Source organism: Neoarius graeffei, chromosome 12 (assembly GCF_027579695.1).
Source record: "Neoarius graeffei isolate fNeoGra1 chromosome 12, fNeoGra1.pri, whole genome shotgun sequence".
Taxonomy (NCBI): Eukaryota; Metazoa; Chordata; class Actinopteri; order Siluriformes; family Ariidae; genus Neoarius; species Neoarius graeffei.
In genome coordinates this window covers 72,804,281-72,822,761 of record NC_083580.1, presented here as the reverse complement: position 1 = coordinate 72,822,761, position 18,481 = coordinate 72,804,281, and the positions used below count along the sequence as shown (strand labels likewise).

General features: G+C 40.3%; 1 protein-coding gene across 1 annotated transcript in view; it reads left to right on the top strand.

Annotated features, from left to right (window-relative positions):
- Nucleotides 1-3,493: 3,493 nt before the first annotated feature.
- The window catches only part of LOC132895604 (collagen alpha-1(XXIII) chain), a 165,043-nt gene continuing 150,055 nt past the window's right edge, over nt 3,494-18,481 (top strand). Inside the window, exons 1-2 of the mRNA XM_060936369.1 lie at nt 3,494-4,012; nt 6,635-6,704. Coding sequence (XP_060792352.1) covers nt 3,743-4,012; nt 6,635-6,704 — 340 coding nt within the window. The 5' untranslated portion in view covers nt 3,494-3,742. The remainder of the gene's footprint in view (nt 4,013-6,634; nt 6,705-18,481) is intronic.

Below are 18,481 nucleotides of genomic sequence, written 5' to 3'. Positions count from 1 at the left end.
GTCGCGGGCTGTCGCAGCCCAGTGAAATACTACCTTTATCTCCTGGAGGATGCTCTGGACTCTTGCAGTGGTGCTTTTGTGGCTGGGGACTGCAGTTGACTTGCTGACTTTGGGACTGCGGTTGTCGTGAACGGTTTTGCGTTCGGGTTTCCATCGGTGGGCAGTTTATAGCTTCAACGAGGCTGACTTTATGTTAGGACTGTTAATGTTAGTCATGTTGTCTGTTGTTGCCCAAATGAGGATGGGTTCCCTTTTGAGTCTGGTTCCTCTCGAGGTTTCTTCCTCATGTCGTCTGAGGGAGTTTTTCCTTGCCACCGTCGCCACAGGCTTGCTCATTGGGAATAGATTAGGGATAAAATTAGCACGTTTTAAGTCGTTCAAATTCTGTAAAGCTGCTTTGCGACAGTGTTTATTGTTAAAAGCGCTATACAAATAAGCTTGACTTGACTTGACCTTACAGAGCTGTCACTCACTCAGTGTTTTTTGCTTTTCGTACCATTCTATGTCAACTCTAGAGACTATTTTGTGTGTGTGTGTGTGAGAAAGAAAACCCCAGGAGATCAGCAGTTGGCTTATACTGAAAAGTATAAACAAAAGTCTAAGACTAAGTACTGTACATTAATACTAAGACTTACGCTTATACTTTAATACTAAAACTTATACTTTAGTATACTTTTTTACATTTTTCTGCCACAAAGTACTAATACTTAGTATATCTTGCTCCAAGTGCATAATAATGTCAAGTCACTGACTCATGCTTAACATTTAATTTGTATATTAATATAATATAATATAATGCTGGAGTTTAAAACTTTACAGTATATAGTATGTGTGCTCAATTGCATTATCTTTTATGTACCTTAAAATCATACACAAAACCAGAAAAACTTTTGACTTGACTTTATTGATCAAGAGACCATTATGTTTACATTTTTACATGCAAATGTGCACTTTTTCCTTTCATTTTCTCCAGTAAGGAAGGACTTGATTTCATAGGTCTTTGTGTTTGAAATGTTTGAAAATATATCAAACTTGTTTTCAACATTCTGTCTTGTGATTTTGTATGTACACTCTTGTGTACATACAGTATGAGTAAACTTTAAGAATACTTTAAGGAGTATATTTCCAGTATATAAATAGTAAGCTACAAGTAATATGCCAAGCAAACTTAAAGTATAATAAGTAAACTAGTGAAATAACCAACGTTTATAACAGTATACAATAATAAACTAAAAATAGGGACTCGAAGTATATAACTAGTACAATGGTAGTATATCGATAAGTGTACTTGTGGTATACTTTAAGTATACGAGAGAGATATACCAAGTACATTGATAGTATATAGATGAGTGTACTTGTTGTATACTTTAAAGTGTACTTTTGCAAACTTAAAATGAACTTTATACTTTTATAAACTTGAAATGTTCCAATTTAGTCCGAAAAAGTATTAAATTTGTATACTTTCTAGTACACTAAAAGTACATGGTCTGTAGTATACTTGCTATACTTGTACTGAAGCATACCTAATAAAATGAACTTTAAGTATACTACTTTTTGCTAAGGGATGGTGTTGCTGTCAGGAGATTAGAGCAGTGTTTCCCAACCTTTCTTGAGCCACGGCACATATTTTACATTTGAAAAATCCCATGGCACACCACCAAACAAAAATGTCACTTAAAAGTATATATAATGAAATATAATGATCATCTATTGTCAATTTACTCACTCAGTGTGAAACCTGGGCCTGTTTAGTTGAACACAAAGCTGATATACTTGCAGGAATTGAAGAAAAACACACGAAGATCTTCAACAGCTCTGAGTCACTCTCCTTTTTTAGTTTTTATAGCAGTCATGCTTGAAAAGCCCAGCTCGCATAGATAGGTTGTGGAAAATCACTTTTTTTTTTTGCTTTCTTCTGACCTCTACTCATACTAGGGCCTTCATCTGGGTCAGAATTTTCTCCAGGACCCAGTTTGGATTGTGTACTTCTCATCTCAGGCAAGCTGGAGCCTATCCCAGCTGACTACGGGTGAAAGGCGGGGTACACCCTGGACAAGTCGCCAGGTCATCACAGGGCTGACACATGGACACAGACAACCATTCACACTCACATTCACACCTATGGTCAATTTAGAGTCACCAGTTAACCTAACCTGCATGTCTTTGGACTGTGGGGGAAACCGGAGCACCCAGAGGAAACCCACGCGGACACGGGGAGAACATGCAAACTCTGCACAGAAAGGCCCTCGCCGGCCACGGGGCTTGAACCCGGACCTTCTTGCTATGAGGCGACAGCACTAACCACTACACCACCATGCCGCCCGGATTGTGTACTTTTTCTTTCAAATATTTATCCATCGCTATCACCGCTGTCACACCCGAAGCATTACTAATTCTATTGTTTGAATGGCAACAGGTAGATACACAGGTTAATTAGCTACCTGCTGCCATCTAGTGGAAGAGTATTTAATTGTTCTGCCTCTCACTATACACTACCGTTCAAAAGTTTGGGGTCACCCAGACAATTTAGTGTTTTCCATGAAAAGTCACACTTTTATTTACCACCATAAGTTGTAAAATGAATAGAAAATATAGTCAAGACATTTTTCTGGCCATTTTGAGCATTTAATCGACCCCACAAATGTGATGCTCCAGAAACTCAATCTGCTCAAAGGAAGGTCAGTTTTATAGCTTCTCTAAAGAGCTCAACTGTTTTCAGCTGTGCTAACATGATTGTACAAGGGTTTTCTAATCATCCATTAGCCTTCTGAGGCAATGAGCAAACACATTGTACCATTAGAACACTGGAGTGAGAGTTGCTGGAAATGGGCCTCTATACACCTATGGAGATATTGCACCAAAAACCAGCTAGAATAGTCATTTAGCACATTAGCAATGTATAGAGTGTATTTCTGATTAGTTTAAAGTGATCTTCATTGAAAAGAACAGTGCTTTTCTTTCAAAAATAAGGACATTTCAAAGTGACCCCAAACTTTTGAACGGTAGTGTAAATAATGATTTTCGGAACAATTAAGTGAAATTGGATAATTTCCCACGGTAGACCTGATGATCTCTCGTGTGCCACGGCACAGTGGTTGGGAATCACTGGATTAGAGAACTGCATAAAACAGCAGGTGGATAGGTGTTCCTAATAAAGTGGCCGGTGTGTGTGGTCATGCAAAAAAAAGCAAGAGTTTTCAGTCAATATATCACTCCATCCTTCTAAATGTGCAGCTGAATATTGGTGGTGATCATGCTGGAGCTGGTGATGATCATGCTGGAGCTGGTGGTGATCATGCTGGAGCTGGTGATGATCATGCTGGAGCTGGTGATGATCATGCTGGAGCTGGTGGTGATCATGCTGGAGCTGGTGATGATCATGCTGGAGCTGGTGATGATCATGCTGGAGCTGGTGGTGATCATGCTGGAGCTGGTGATGATCATGCTGGAGCTGAATGCGCTCAGAGTGACAGGAAGTGCGTTGCCCAAAGTGTTGGCACGAGACCCTCCTGGCGAGCGGAAAGGTCTCAGCAGCGCTCGCGCACTATCAGCTCATATCACTGAGGCGGATAAAGCGCCGTGTTTTTCTCCGTCTTTCATCTTTCCTGTCGATTTATTTGCATTTATTTTCTTTTAAACAGCCTCTTTCCTGTCAGCACGAGTTCCGGGGAACGTCTAACCCGAGGTTTGTTCAGATATCCGAGATATTTTTTGAGGTTTTTCTTCTGCCAAGTCACCAAGGATGCGCGCGAGCGCTCTGTCGAAGGAGATGGTCAACCCATCATCCGTTAACGCTCACAGAAGCGCCTTCCACTCTTTCCAGAATCTTCTTTGTTTAGTTTTGTCGGTGTTTTTGGTCCTATTTTGTATCGTCATAACCTTAAGGACGTCTCACCTGGAGCACAGAATGCAGTTTCTGGAAAGCGAGCGCTTTTCTGTCCTGAGCTCGGCACCTCCATCACTGCAGGAGAACCTCTCTCTGTGGGATGCGATAGAAAAGCTCATCCAGAAGGTGAGTGGAAAAGTTAAACTTGATGTTTTTCACAGGGATGAAGAACTTCAGGTGTTGTATGGATGCTTAGGGGTGTTAAAGGTGAGCTTGACCTGCTGTATTTTTGGTGAGGTGAGGTGAGTGGTATCTTCAGAGGAACATCTTATTCTCTACCTTTAATTAAAGAACATACAGGACTGGAATTACACTATATTCCTCTTCAGTATTCTCTCTGTGAAATGGGACCTAAAATGCTGAAAATATACCCCAAGGAAAAAATACTGTCCAATTTGTCACTCATTAGTCTTAGATCCTACCAGAGCAGCGGCTACAATTATCGACACCTTAACGATCTTTTGGCCATCGCAAAAGTAGAAAAGACTTTCAGTACATAAATTGTGCATGAATAATTACTCAAACTTCCACTGGGAAAAAAATGAGTTGATTCCTGATTATTTGGCGTATCAGATCACAAGACACCTTTGTCCACAATTGTCGACACCTTTGTCCACAGTTATCGACACCTTTGTCCACAGTTATCGACACTGTTCCACAATTATCGATACCTTTGTCCACAGTTATCGACACTGTTCCACAATTATCGACACCTTTGTCCACAGTTATCGACACCGTTCCACAATTATCGACACCTTTGTCCACAGTTATCGATACACCTTCCACAATTATTGACACCTTTTGTCCAAAGTTATCGACACACCTTCCACAATTATTGACACCTTTGTCCACAGTTATCGACACCGTTCCACAATTATCGACAGCTTTGTCCACAGTTATCGACACCGTTCCACAATTATCGACACATTTGTCCACAGTTATCGACACACCTTCCACAATTATCGACACCTTTGTCCACAGTTATCGACACTGTTCCACAATTATCGACACCTTTGTCCACAGTTATCGATACACCTTCCACAATTATTGACACCTTTTGTCCAAAGTTATCGACACACCTTCCACAATTATTGACACCTTTGTCCACAGTTATCGACACCGTTCCACAATTATCGACAGCTTTGTCCACAGTTATCGACACCGTTCCACAATTATCGACACCTTTGTCCACAATTATCGACACCGTTCCACAATTATCGACACCCAGATGATTATTTATTTAAATAATAATAATATTCAGTATGTGGTATTAAGTTAATGAAACATAGTTTTTATTTAAAATTTGTTTTACATAGACTTATATTTAATCCAAAATATCTTTTATATAAATATATCAACGTTGGTGCTTATGTAAATGAGGAAGTAATTCCAAGGCTTGTAAACAAATGAACTGATAATGTTTAACCTGTGTTAGAAAATCTTTTTGTTCCACTTTAAGTATTTTCGTAGATCACATTTTGTTAATCATTCGTCGTTGTTTGCATTAATTTCTAGTTTTGTAGTTTACCAATAAATGTCAATAGGCAATTGATATTGTAACCGCATGAAAATCCAGGTCAAAGGTTGCATGTCATTCCTCGAACCAAAATATAAAATGTCTGCTGATACTGTAACATGTGGTAGATATTTACAACAAACCAAAAAAAAATTAAATTCTGAATGGAATAAAAACATTTGAATATTTCAAGCATGTAATTTTTTATATGCTAGGAATTTTATTCTGGTCTAATTCTATTTATTGCAATAGGATTCCAAATACTCTATAAAGCCCGGCGCACACGGGCGATTTTCCGTCGCTTGGTTGTGTAACTTTTTGACGCAAGCGAAAAATTGCTTCATGTACGGATATTTGCAACTGCGATTTTTTTTGTTGTTGTTGTTGTTGCTTATGACAGATTGCAGGTATCAAACACGCTTGATATTCTGCGACAAAAAATCACCAGTTGCTGACTTGTTGCAGAGATATCACCGTGTGTGCATGTCTTTGTGATAACGAAGCGATCACCTCCAAAGGCTAAGCCAATCCCCGCCCGCGAAGTAGTCATGTGATTATACCTGTATAAGTTATATACCTGTATAAGTGTCCCCTATATTATAGGTTTACCTGATTAAATGACCACTGAATATACACTATATGGTCAAACACCTGTGGTTTGTGGACACCTGACCATAATGTTCATATGTGCTTGTTGAACATCTCATTCAAGATTTGCTCTAATAATAACCTTCACTCTTCTAGAAAGGCTTTCCATTAGATTTTGGAGCGTGGCTGTGGGGATTTGATCATCCAGCCACAGGAGCATTAGTGAGATCAGGTGAGGAGGTCTGGGGTGCATTCGGCATTCCAGTTCATCCCAAAGGTGTTCAGTGGGGTTGAGGTCAGGCTTCTGTGCAGGACACTCGAGTTTTTCCATTCCAGCTTTGGAAAATCATGTCTTCATGGAACTTGCTTTGTGCACAGGAGCATTGTCATGCTGGAAAAGGTTTGATCCTTTTAGTTCAAGTGAAAGGAAATTGTAATTCTGTGTCAAACAAAGATTTATAATTGTGTGCATCCAACTTTGTGGCAGTCTCTTTGGCTAAGGAGCACATTTTGGAGTGATGGTCAGGTTTCCACAAACCTTTGGCTATAGAGTGTAACAAAAAGGATAGACACTGAATTTACAAACAAAAATGAAAGCTAGTTTTTTTGGTTTTTTTTATGGAAATGTGTCATTATTGCTGCAGAGACTTACGGAGGAAGCGCCTAAACTTCGTACACCAAGGGAAGTAAGTCAAGAGTGCTCTTGCCCACCAGGTAAGTCCATCTTATGAGTTCTTCTCTTTCTTAACATCATGTGCCTACTGGACAGACTGACCTGTCTTATAATGAATCCGGATATTTATTGAGCAGAGGGGATTTTGCATAACGAAGTAATCTCAGGTTATATACTGTGATCTTTCTGTCTTAAACAAATTAGTATTTCAGTGTTCAGCATTTTTCCAGAATGTTTGTTTGGAGTTTAAAGGGCTTTTATCAACCAACAACATGCTGTAAAACCGTGAGCTCTACTTCTTTTAAAATAACGCAGCTGTGTCCTTCGTGGCTCATAAATGTGTGTATCCAGCATCTCGGTGCCTGTCCTTCTGATATGCACTGCTGAGTGACAACATTTGTGCAACTGCACACTGGATACATCACATGGGCGTCTTGCAGTTTAAAGGCAGCCGACATGTGGAAGTTATAAAGCTTAAAATGCGGTTCTTTCTGTCCTCAGATTGATTGACAGACAAAGTATGTTGTATAACCTCAGTCATACACAGTATCTGGATATCAATAGAAGTGTTTAACCCTGTGTGGAGTCATGCATCTAGTTGATTTTATTTCCTGCAAATACATCTCCCTAGAGACGGTAACGGGTTTTGAAAGGTTACGGCTAAGACCGGGGTGTCAGACTTGGCATTTTGATGAATAAAGGGCCATAAACGAAGCTTATATGTTCTGTAACGTATTATAAGCGCATCCCTGAGATTATTATGGTTGTTATTTATTTATTCATTCATCTTCAGTAAGTGCTTTATTTTATCCTGGTCAGGGTCGTAAATCGAGCCTGGATCCCTGGGCACAAGACAGGGACGTAAACTAAACTGGCAGGTGGGAGGAAACCAGAGAACCCTGGAGGAAATCCAAATGAAAACAGTGACGACACTGATAAACTCCACACAGACAGTGAATGATAGAATTTTGTTTTTTAAGAAGGCTAGTCATATTTCTTTCATTTGCGTAAGTGCATCTTAAAGAAACATTGCAAACCTGTGTTAAGAAACAGCACAGATCAGCCTATGGTTTGTATGCACACACTGCCAGAGGGGTATGTGAGCACGGACCATAACTAACCAAGGACAGGTGAGTTACCTCAAAGCGCTGTAGACATGAGATCACTTTATAATGTTCGACAGGGCATTCTAATAATACAGTCTGTACAGTCTTCAGAGGAACAAACTCCAGAGCATTTGCTTTTGTGGACCTGGGACAATCCTTTTACAAACGATATTAGATATTAGAGCTTCCAAGGCGCTAATATTTACACTGCAAACAGATGGAATCTGTGAGACATTTACATGATGATCTCTAAACCAGCATTTCTCAACCTTTTTTCAGTCACGGCGCCCTTCAGAAGTATGCAAATTCTCAAGGCACCCCCATATAAAATATACGCAGTCATGCTGACCCCGGCAGTGACGTTGTGACATGGGAAAGGGGGCCGTGAGACAAATTTTGATGATGTATGAGGCGGCGATGATCTGCATTAGTGTAACTATCGTTTTTTGGAATTTTAATTCATTTTATTTATTTCAATGTTAGAATATATAATTTTTTGACGGCACCCCTAACAAAGCCAGACGGCAGCCCGGTTGAGAAAGGCTGCTCTAAACAACGATCAGACTGCCGTTAAAACATTAACTTATTGGCTAAGGCCACTGTAATACTGTTAAATAAATCAAATCAAGCTGCTCTTCTACTTTTCATAGGCGAATATTACTTTAAAGATTTAATGCTTTTTTTTTTTGGCTTCGCTGAAGCAAATTATACAGATTATAAGAAATATACAGTGCATGTAGCTGCCAGTTTTATGAGGGGGGGAAAAAACCCCACTGGGTTTCTTGGTGTTCGTTCCAGGATGGGAACTGAAACAACAATCCAACAAAGTCAAACTCATAATGTCAGGCATGAAATTACCCAATGGTGCTTTTGGGAAACAGGGCCCAGGGCAGTACCAAAAGATATGTTTGCGCATTTTTTTAAACCGAGTGTTGTTCTAATGCTATTTGCTGGCAATTTCCGCTCACTATCAAGTAGTTTGCCCTCGTTATTATACACCAGTTTGAGAGTGTAAAGGCTGACACGTGCTTCCTTGCATGTTTTCGAGCGTTCTTTTGACCAAAGAAAACACAAGGAGGACTGTCTAGCGAGCTCCCAATGAATTCATCTCTCATGCGTTCTCAAGTATTGATGTTCGGAGTACTGAAAACAAAACGCCTTTGTGCCAATTACTCGACCTAGAAGTGTGATTTCACACTTACGATTTGAGTGGGTAAGCATAACTATGCAGGTGATTTATAGGAAATCGTGCTCAGTGATTATCGAGAAATAGTCTGAATTTCTCGACCAATCACCTTGAGCGACTCAGCAAAATGGCGGCCAATCACTTTGTCACCGTAAGTGAGGAAGAAATACAAATTATGAAAGAAAATGCTGTTCCTAAAAGCACTAAAGATGCTATGAAGTTTGGTCTAAAACTATTCAAAGGTAAGGTGGAATTGTGATTTGTTTTATCGATTTCAAAACCAAGTATTTTATGTGACTCAATGTAGATAAGTGACACAAATCTGCATTGCAGCTTTATTACATTTACATGCCACTTTTGAAGTTTGAAATAAATTATTTTTAATACAATTTTTAAAAAAATAATCACCTGTGTATTTATACTAAAACTTATCCACCTCAGGTTCAGTGAATATCGGTGAATTAATAACCTCGACTTCATCTCAGTTATTATTCATTGATATTCATTTCACCTTCGGCGAATAATTGTTCAGGATAAAAATGTATATTTTGTTTATATTGCCAGTATGCCTTTACGGTTTATAAAATAAAAACACACTCTATATCCTTGACGATTACATCGTTACCTGTCACAATGGGTTACTTCTTCCCTATTTGACATAATATTTGTTGTAAAATTAGCAGCGTTTTCTGACCACATGCTACGACACATTTCCATTTAGGATGTTTTGCACAAGTTCAAATCAAATACAGTTGGTCATATCCTTCTCTGCAGTACTTTAAATTGTTTGATTCACTGTTAATTATCAGACTGTTTGCTAAATATTATTTTTCCAAACAAAGCACAAGAGCCCCATGCAGCCCTCAATGAAATATTTTTACTGGCTGTATAACAAACCTCATTTGATGGCCATTACAGTTATGGGATGCTTACAATTTACAGCCTCACTGCAAGTCCACCAGGGACATTTTAATGCTTCCTTAGTTATTATCTTCTCAAAATATTTTTCCTCTAAAGTCATTGATGATTTCTACTGTATGTACAGTGGTGCTTGAAAGTTTGTGAACCCGTTAGAATTTTCTATATTTCTGCATAAATATGACCTAAAACATCACCAGATTTTCACACAAGTCCTAAAAGTAGATAAAGAGAACCCAGTTAAACAAATGAGACAAAAATATTATACTTGGTCATTTATTTATTGAGGGAAATGATCCAATATGACATATCTGTGAGTGGCAAAAGTATGTGAATCTCTCGGATTAGCAGTTAATTTGAAGGTGAAATTAGAGTGAGGTGTTTTCAATCAATGGGATGACAATCAGGTGTGAGTGGGCACCCTGTTTTATTTAAAGAACAGGGATCTATCAAAGTCTGATCTTCACAACACATTTGTGGAAGTGTATCATGGCACGAGCAAAGGAGATTTCTGAGGATCTCAGAAAAAGCGTTGTTGATGCTCATCAGGCTGGAAAAGGTTACAAAACCATCTCTAAAGAGTTTGGACTCCACCAATCCACAGTCAGACAGATTGTGTACAAATGGAGGAAATCAAGACCATTTTTACCCTCCCCAGGAGTGGTCGACCAACAAAGATCACTCCAAGAGCAAGGCGTATAATAGTCAGCGAGGTCACAAAGGACCCCAGGGTAACTTCTAAGCAACTGAAGGCCTCTCTCACATTGGCTAATGTTAATGTTCATGAGTCCACCATCAGGAGAACACTGAACAACAATGGTGTGCATGGTAGGGTTGCAAGGAGAAAGCCACTGCTCTCCAAAAAGAACATTGCTGCTCATCTGCAGTTTGTTAAAGATCACGTGGACAAGCCAGAAGACTATTGGAAAAATGTTTTGTGGACGGATGAGACCAAAATAGAACATTTTGGTTTAAATGAGAAGCGTTATGTTTGGAGATAGGAAAACACCGCATTCCAGCATAAGAACCTCATCCCATCTGTGAAACGTGGTGGTAGTATCATGGTTTGGGCCTGTTTTGCTGCATCTGGGCCAGGACAGTTTGCCATCATTGATAGAACAATGAATTCTGAATTATACCAGTGAATTCTAAAGGAAAATGTCAGGACATCTGTCCATGAACTGAATCTCAAGAGAAGGTGGGTCATGCAGCAAGACAACAACCCCAAGCACACAAGTTGTTCAACCAAAGAATGGTTAAAGAAGAATAAAGTTAATGTTTTGGAATGGCCAAGTCAAAGTCCTGACCTTAATCCAATGGAAATGTTGTGGAAGGACCTGAAGCGAGCAGTTCATGTGAGGAAACCCACCAACATTCCAGAGTTGAAGCTGTTCTGTACGGAGGAACGGGCTAAAATTCCTCCAAGCCGGTGTGCAGGACTGATCATCAGTTACCGGAAACATTTAGTTGCAGTTATTGCTGCACAAGGGGGTCACACCAGATACTGAAAGCAAAGGTTCACATACTTTTTGCCACTCACAGATATGTAATATTGGATCATTTTCCTCAATAAATAAATGACTAAGTATAATATTTTTGTCTTATTTGTTTAACTGGGTTCTCTTTATCTACTTTTAGGACTTGTGTGAAAATCTGATGATGTTTTAGGTCATATTTATGCAGAAATATAGAAAATTCTAAAGGATTCACAAACTTTCAAGCACCACTGTAAAACAAATACAAATGGACTAAAGAGGGAACAGTTGGGACGGAAGCGGCGTCTGTTACTCGCGGCTCTTGACAGGATTAATTGGACCAAGAACTTGAATGCATCTGAATACATCTCAGGACTTTTCTAAATGTGTCTTTTGTGGAGCATTTCAGCCTTTCTCTGCTGTCAAAGAGCGGTGACTCAAGGCTGTGTTGAAGGACACAAGATGAAGGTAACTCAGGTCAATATTCTTGAATCACCACCAAACATGAATGGAAGTCGACGAGAGCCTTCTTTCGCCCTTGTTAATAGCCTTTCATTCGTCAGGAGCATGAAAGCACACTTGAATGAGGCCTGCAGAAAATGAACTAATGGGCAATGCATTGACACAAGCACACCACTTAATTGTTGGTTTCCTTAAGACCATGCAGTGTTCTCGCTCAAATCTTGAGCTTTGTTCCTGAAAATGGCTTTAACTTCTTGAATATTCCCTTCTGTCACACTGTCAGACTATGTTCGGAGGAGCTAGATAATGAACTGTAACAGAGTATCAAAACCACAAACCATAATGACCACTGTGCAGCTCATACATCGTTGTATGGTTGAAAAACAGTGACATTGGTATGTGGTCCATTAGTTTCTTTTAGAGTTGGGAAATATGACAAAATATTATGCACGATACACAATATATATATCACAATACATAGGTTCGCAAAGAAAGTGGCAGTAAAAAAAAAAAAAAGCCTACAAAATTAAATCCTTTCCAAAACTGCACAGTTGAAGACTAGCAATGTGTTTCTGATCTTCAACTCCAGTATGGGTGAATCTGTACCCAATATAGCCTGAGATTCCTGTTCTTGGCTGATGATACTGAAACCTGATGTGGTCTTCTGTTGACGGAGCCCATCTGTAGAAAATGTTTGATGTGCTTTGTGTTCTGAGATGCTTTTCTGCTCACCCTGGTTGTAAAGAGTGGTTATTTGAGTTCCTGTAGACTTCGTGTCAGCTTGAACCAGTCTTGTCCATTCTCCTCTGACCTCTCCTCAACAATACATTTCCACCTGTAGAACTGCAGCTCACTGGATATTTTTTGTTTTGTTTTTTTCTGCACCATTCTGTGTAAAGACTGTCGTGCATCAGAATCCCAGGAGATCAACAGTTTTTGAAATACTCAGACCAGCCCATCTGGCACCAGCAGCCATGCCACAGAGATTTTATTTGTTCCCAGTTCTGATATTCGATCTGAACATGAGCGCAGATCAGACATGAGCACATAATAGTTGTAAAGTAATAACGGAAGTCTCCAAAACTGAGAGCTCCAGAGAAGACATGTATGGATGGCGATGATCCTTATTATAGGTTTTTCATTAAATAATGTCCCTTGTGATTAATGCTAGAGTTGAATATGTTCAGTTCACGCAGAGCTTGCATGAGAATCATGTCTTTGCACTTCCTTTTTTTTTTCATACTGGCCCCATATTAATAGATACCACATTGACGGAAAGTGGTGGAAAGTACAAAAGCATACTTTAGTGATTATGGAGAAGTGTTTTCACTCTACAACCTGAAAACATGGATTGGGTTTTTTTTTTATGACCCAACAAACTGCTTTAATACTTCGTTTCAAATGTGACACAGAGAATAGTTGGGCGATACTCTGAGAGGGGATGAGAGAGAAAGCTGAATGTTTTGCGCAACCACATAACCTTGTGGCCTAGGCTGTAGGGTAATAGCTAGTTGGATTCAGACACACACTGATCTAGTTGTAGAGCTGCTTTTGGCGCTGTGGTGATCTGCTTGGATAAATGTACCTCCCTAGAATGTAATCGCCCCTGTTTTATTGGCCTACCCATTGTGAAGACTTGTAATCTTTAATACTTCCTCCCTGAAGCTGTCTGGGTCTGCAAAGGTCTTTCATGGAAGGAAGAATTGAGGCCTAAATAGTGGACTAAAACTGGCCCGTTTTGAATTGTTATTGTATTAAATGTGTCAGTAGTCTGTCAAATCATTCACCACTTGGCAGGCCATTTCAGTATGACGTCTACTGAGATTGTGGGTGAATTTGGGGAATTTGGGTGTGTTTTTCTTATTCCAGTGTTCAACTGTTTTTCCACTGCCAAATACATTTGATGTGATAATTGAGTGATGGCAAGGATCTCCACAGCTGGCTATATTAAGACTAACCCCTCTCTCATACATAAATGCAGTACAAACCTCTCCAATTATGTTCAATTGACATTGGCCTGCATTTGCTTTCTTGAAGCAGTCAGGCAAAACATATCACCTCCATCAAGGTCAAGATAAAACAGCAAATAATAACATTATGGTCATTGTACCACTGGTTTATTGAAAGCATCTGTCAGTAGTTTGTATGCATGCTCTCATCTTTACTGTAGAAACTCTCTCTTTTATTCTCCTGCAACATTTCTTCTTTTATTTGAATGAACTCTAAGGCCTTTATACTGTATAAGAACGTAGGTATGGAAATAATTATAGTATTTTTTTTAAATTACCTAAAAATTGTATAATGCATCATTAAATATCCTACTGACCACATTTAGAGGAACATCTACACCATTTCTCATTCATACCGTACAATTATCCACTCGCCATTCATGTGCTAGAAATACAGTGCATACGATCATGCAGAAACTGGTCAAGGAAATTTGTGAGCTTTGTGTGGCATGGTTGTTGTTGCCAGACAGGCTGGTTTGAGTCACAGAAACTGCTGATCGTGTGGAAATTTCACACACAACAGTTTCTAGAGTTTATACGGAGTGGTGTGAAAAACAATAAAACATCCAGTGTGTGACGGATCTGCGGGTAGAAATGCCTGGTTGATGAGAGAGGTCAGTGGAGAATGGCCATACTGGTTAAAACTGATAAGTAATTCCAATAATCACGCTTTACAACCGTGGCGAGTAGAAAAGCATCTACGAATGCACAACATGTCCAACCTTGAAGAGGAGGATGGACTACAAGAGCAGAAGAACATATCAAGTTCCACGCTTGTCAGCCAGGAATCTGAGATTACAATGGGAACAGGGTCACCAGAACTGTGAAAAAAAATAGCCTGGTCGTCAGAACATTTTCTGTCTTTCTTTTGTTCTCATCTGAATTTGGAAGGTAATATACGCTCGTTAATCTGTCAGATTATTGTGTTGTTAACCAACAAAACCATTTTATGAAGTACGTATTTAACAGTTATTGCAAGCAATCGAGTCGTACATGAGCTGATAGCCGACGAGGCTCATACCGCCAAGTTGGCTATAAGCCATTTACGACGAAATTGAGTGGAATAACTGTTTTATTCTATCCACATTCACTGGATTTTGAGAAACAGAGCATTTTTCTTTTTCTTTTTTGCAAATTCGATAAATAAAAACTTTTATACAAAAATTCTGACAAAATAATTTCCACTTAGAATATAAACAAACTGGAGAAATGACAGGAGTAGTTTGTGAAAATGCGATAATAATTCTTGTAAAATAAAAGAAGATACGTTCTTACCATCTCATCTCATTATCTCTAGCCGCTTTATCCTTCTACAGGGTCGCAGGCAAGCTGGAGCCTATCCCAGCTGACTACGGGCGAAAGGCGGGGTACACCCTGGACAAGTCGCCAGGTCATCACAGGGCTGACACATAGACACAGACAACCATTCACACTCACATTCACACCTACGGTCAATTTAGAGTCACCAGTTAACCTAACCTGCAAGTCTTTGGACTGTGGGGGAAACCGGAGCACCCGGAGGAAACCCACGCGGACACGGGGAGAACATGCAAACTCCACACAGAAAGGCCCTCGCCGGCCCCGGGGCTCGAACCCAGGACCTTCTTGCTGTGAGGCGACAGCGCTAACCACTACACCACCGTGCCGCCGTTCTTACCATCAAATACTTTTATTCCATATTTTGTTGTTTTTTTTGTGTGTGTTTTTGGGAGGTTTTCTTCTTCTTCTTGAGGGTTTTTTGGCGGTTGGCAAACCAACTTAAAGTTGTTTTACTGCCACTGACTGGGCTGAAGTGTGGAACAGGAGATATTGGGGGGGGGCAAAAAAAAACTATATTCTTTTAAATATTTCTGTTTCTTTTAAATACTTGATAACAATTTTCGGGGTTTTGTTTTCGAGTAGAGTTTTTATTTCGTCCTCGGTTGGTTCAGCAACACACTCCACCATTTTGTTTTTCTCTACTCATGGTATATGAGCTGATAGCCTAGTAGTAGAGTAGCCAATCAGAGCACGTGATTGCTCATATCCTGTGAATGTGGATAGAATATTTAAATTAATATTGGCTGATGTTGAGTGGTATATCAGATATATTTCATTCAGCTAGCATGATACTGAACGAGTTGAAGATGAGTAGCTGAATGGAATATCTAATATATCTAATATACCACGAAAAAAAAATCCAGCTATTATTATTATTATAATACGTTCCTTTCGGGTTTTCAACGTGTCTTTCTCTTTCAAAATTCTCTCAAAGTGTTCTGTATTTAACGAAGCAAACCTGGCGGCCATGTTTGTTGACAAATTGTCACAGTCACTCGCTAGTGCGGAAGTTTTATGTTTCCAACATGTGACGTTATGTTGTCCTGACAACCATGCAATATCGTAAGCCGTATTGAACATTCATTCTCCACTGGGTAGAGTGACGTAATGCATGTAGGATAAGCGATATGCTAACAATATTGCATGCTATCCAACCAAATGAATGAAACCTGTTAGAAGGGAATAGAACACGTTTTTTATTCCATCAAAAAAGTGTCCTGTGTGTATAATCTCATCTCATCTCATTATCTCTAGCCGCTTTATCCTGTTCTACAGGGTCGCAGGCAAGCTGGAGCCTATCCCAGCTGACTACGGGCGAACGGCGGGGTACACCCTGGACAAGTCGCCAGGTCATCACAGTGCCGACACATAGACACAGACAACCATTCACACTCACATTCACACCTACGGTCAATTTAGAGTCACCAGTTAACCTAACCTGCATGTCTTTGGACTGTGGGGGAAACCGGAGCACCCGGAAGAAACCCACGCGGACACAGGGAGAACATGCAAACTCCACACAGAAAGGCCCTCGCCGGCCACGGGGCTCGAACCCGGAACCTTCTTGCTGTGAGGCGACAGCGCTAACCACTACACCACCGTGCCGCCATCCTGTGTGTATAATAATTGATACTAAGCTATAGCTTGACTCAGCATTTGATGTTCAGCGTAATGTTACTGTGCAGGTTAAACAACTCTTTTTAACTGAAGAATTTCTGTCATGTTATGTTTTAATGACTCTCTCCTGTACTTTTCATGGCCATGTGGATTGCTGGTATTTGCTCAGAGTTAGCTTAGCTATTTGCTCTTTTCAAGTTACACACAGAGAGGGGTTGGCAGTTCTGTCCGTGTCTTAATTTGATAAACAAGTATTAAAATGCTCATTAAGCCCTTGCGGTCAGATGAACAGAACAGACTGTGTAATAGCATGTCTGCTCATGATGGCTGACTCAGTTGGGAAAGCCGCATTTAATACAATCTGCCACATTTTCTTAGAAAGTGGAGATGAGTCAGTGTTATCACTGTGGAAGTACTAACTATCTAATCCTGTTGTGATTTTGTGAGGGAATCTTCAGCATTTATCGCTCTTTATCCAAATACACCATCACTAAAAGGCTTTGCTTACTTAATCTCCTTTTCCTTGAATTTCCTTCACTTCCTCCTCGTCATTCAGGCTCTGATGGAGAAGCCTCTAAGAAGGACGATTGGTTTGCGTGCATGTATGAGTAGTATGAGGTCTGATCCTTATACCGGCAGGCCCTGGGCTAATCTTAATTGCAAATCTCCCAAATGCCTCCAGCCAGGCATTTATTTTCTTGCTTCCTCCATCTGTGTGGCAACATGCCATGTCTCTTCACTATTTCAGTTTCCCCCCAGACAGCGCTTTCTAGACCTGCATGATCTGCAGGAGGGCATTGGACCCGTGGAGCCTGTTTCCTGAAGTGGGAACTGAGTGGAGCAGTGCTTTGCTGCTGTTATGGGTATATTTGTTTGTGATACATGTGCAGAGGTATACGTGCAGAAATATTTTTACAGTCTTCAGAAGCTTGTTAGAATTTTACAGACATGTGCTTTCATCTTACATTGTGTACTAACATGGCCATGTAATAGAAAAAGAAGTTAAAAGTTAGAAATTTATTTTGTTTACTTGCTACAGCCCTAATTGAACTGCTCTGGGATATTTTATTAAAACCAGCAGTACAAATACTAGTGGCGTTGTACAAATACCGTCCATGATAGGTTTCTTTACAAGCCCGTCTGGGTCTGGTCATACAGTTAAAAATCTTTTTGATTTGGGGAAAATTGTTTTGAGTATATAATGAAAGGTATATAATTATTATATCCATATTCAGGGCGGCACGGTGGTGTAGTGGTTAGCGCTGTCGCCTCACAGCAAGAAGGTCCGGGTTCGAGCCCCGTGGCTGGCGAGGGCCTTTCTGTGCAGAGTTTGCATGTTCTCCCCGTGTCGGCGTGGGTTTTCTCCGGGTGCTCCGGTTTCCCCCACAGCCCAAAGACATGCAGGTTAGGTTAACTGGTGACTCTAAATTGACCGTAGGTGTGAATGTGAGTGTGAATGGTTGTCTGTGTCTATTGCCGCTTTTCCACTACAAACGCGGCTGAGTCGGGCTGAGCCGTGCCGTGCTGAGTCGGGCTGAGCGGGGCTGTTGGAGTTGCATTTCGACTACAACCGCGCTGAACCGTGCTGGCTGGAAGTGGGTGGACACATTGGGTGGAGTTAGCGAAAGTGGGTGGACGTCAGGTGATGTCGTTAAGCAGCGCAAACAGTGACATCAGTGAGCTTTTAAGCAGTAGTCTCACGACCCGGATAGTAAACAATAAACA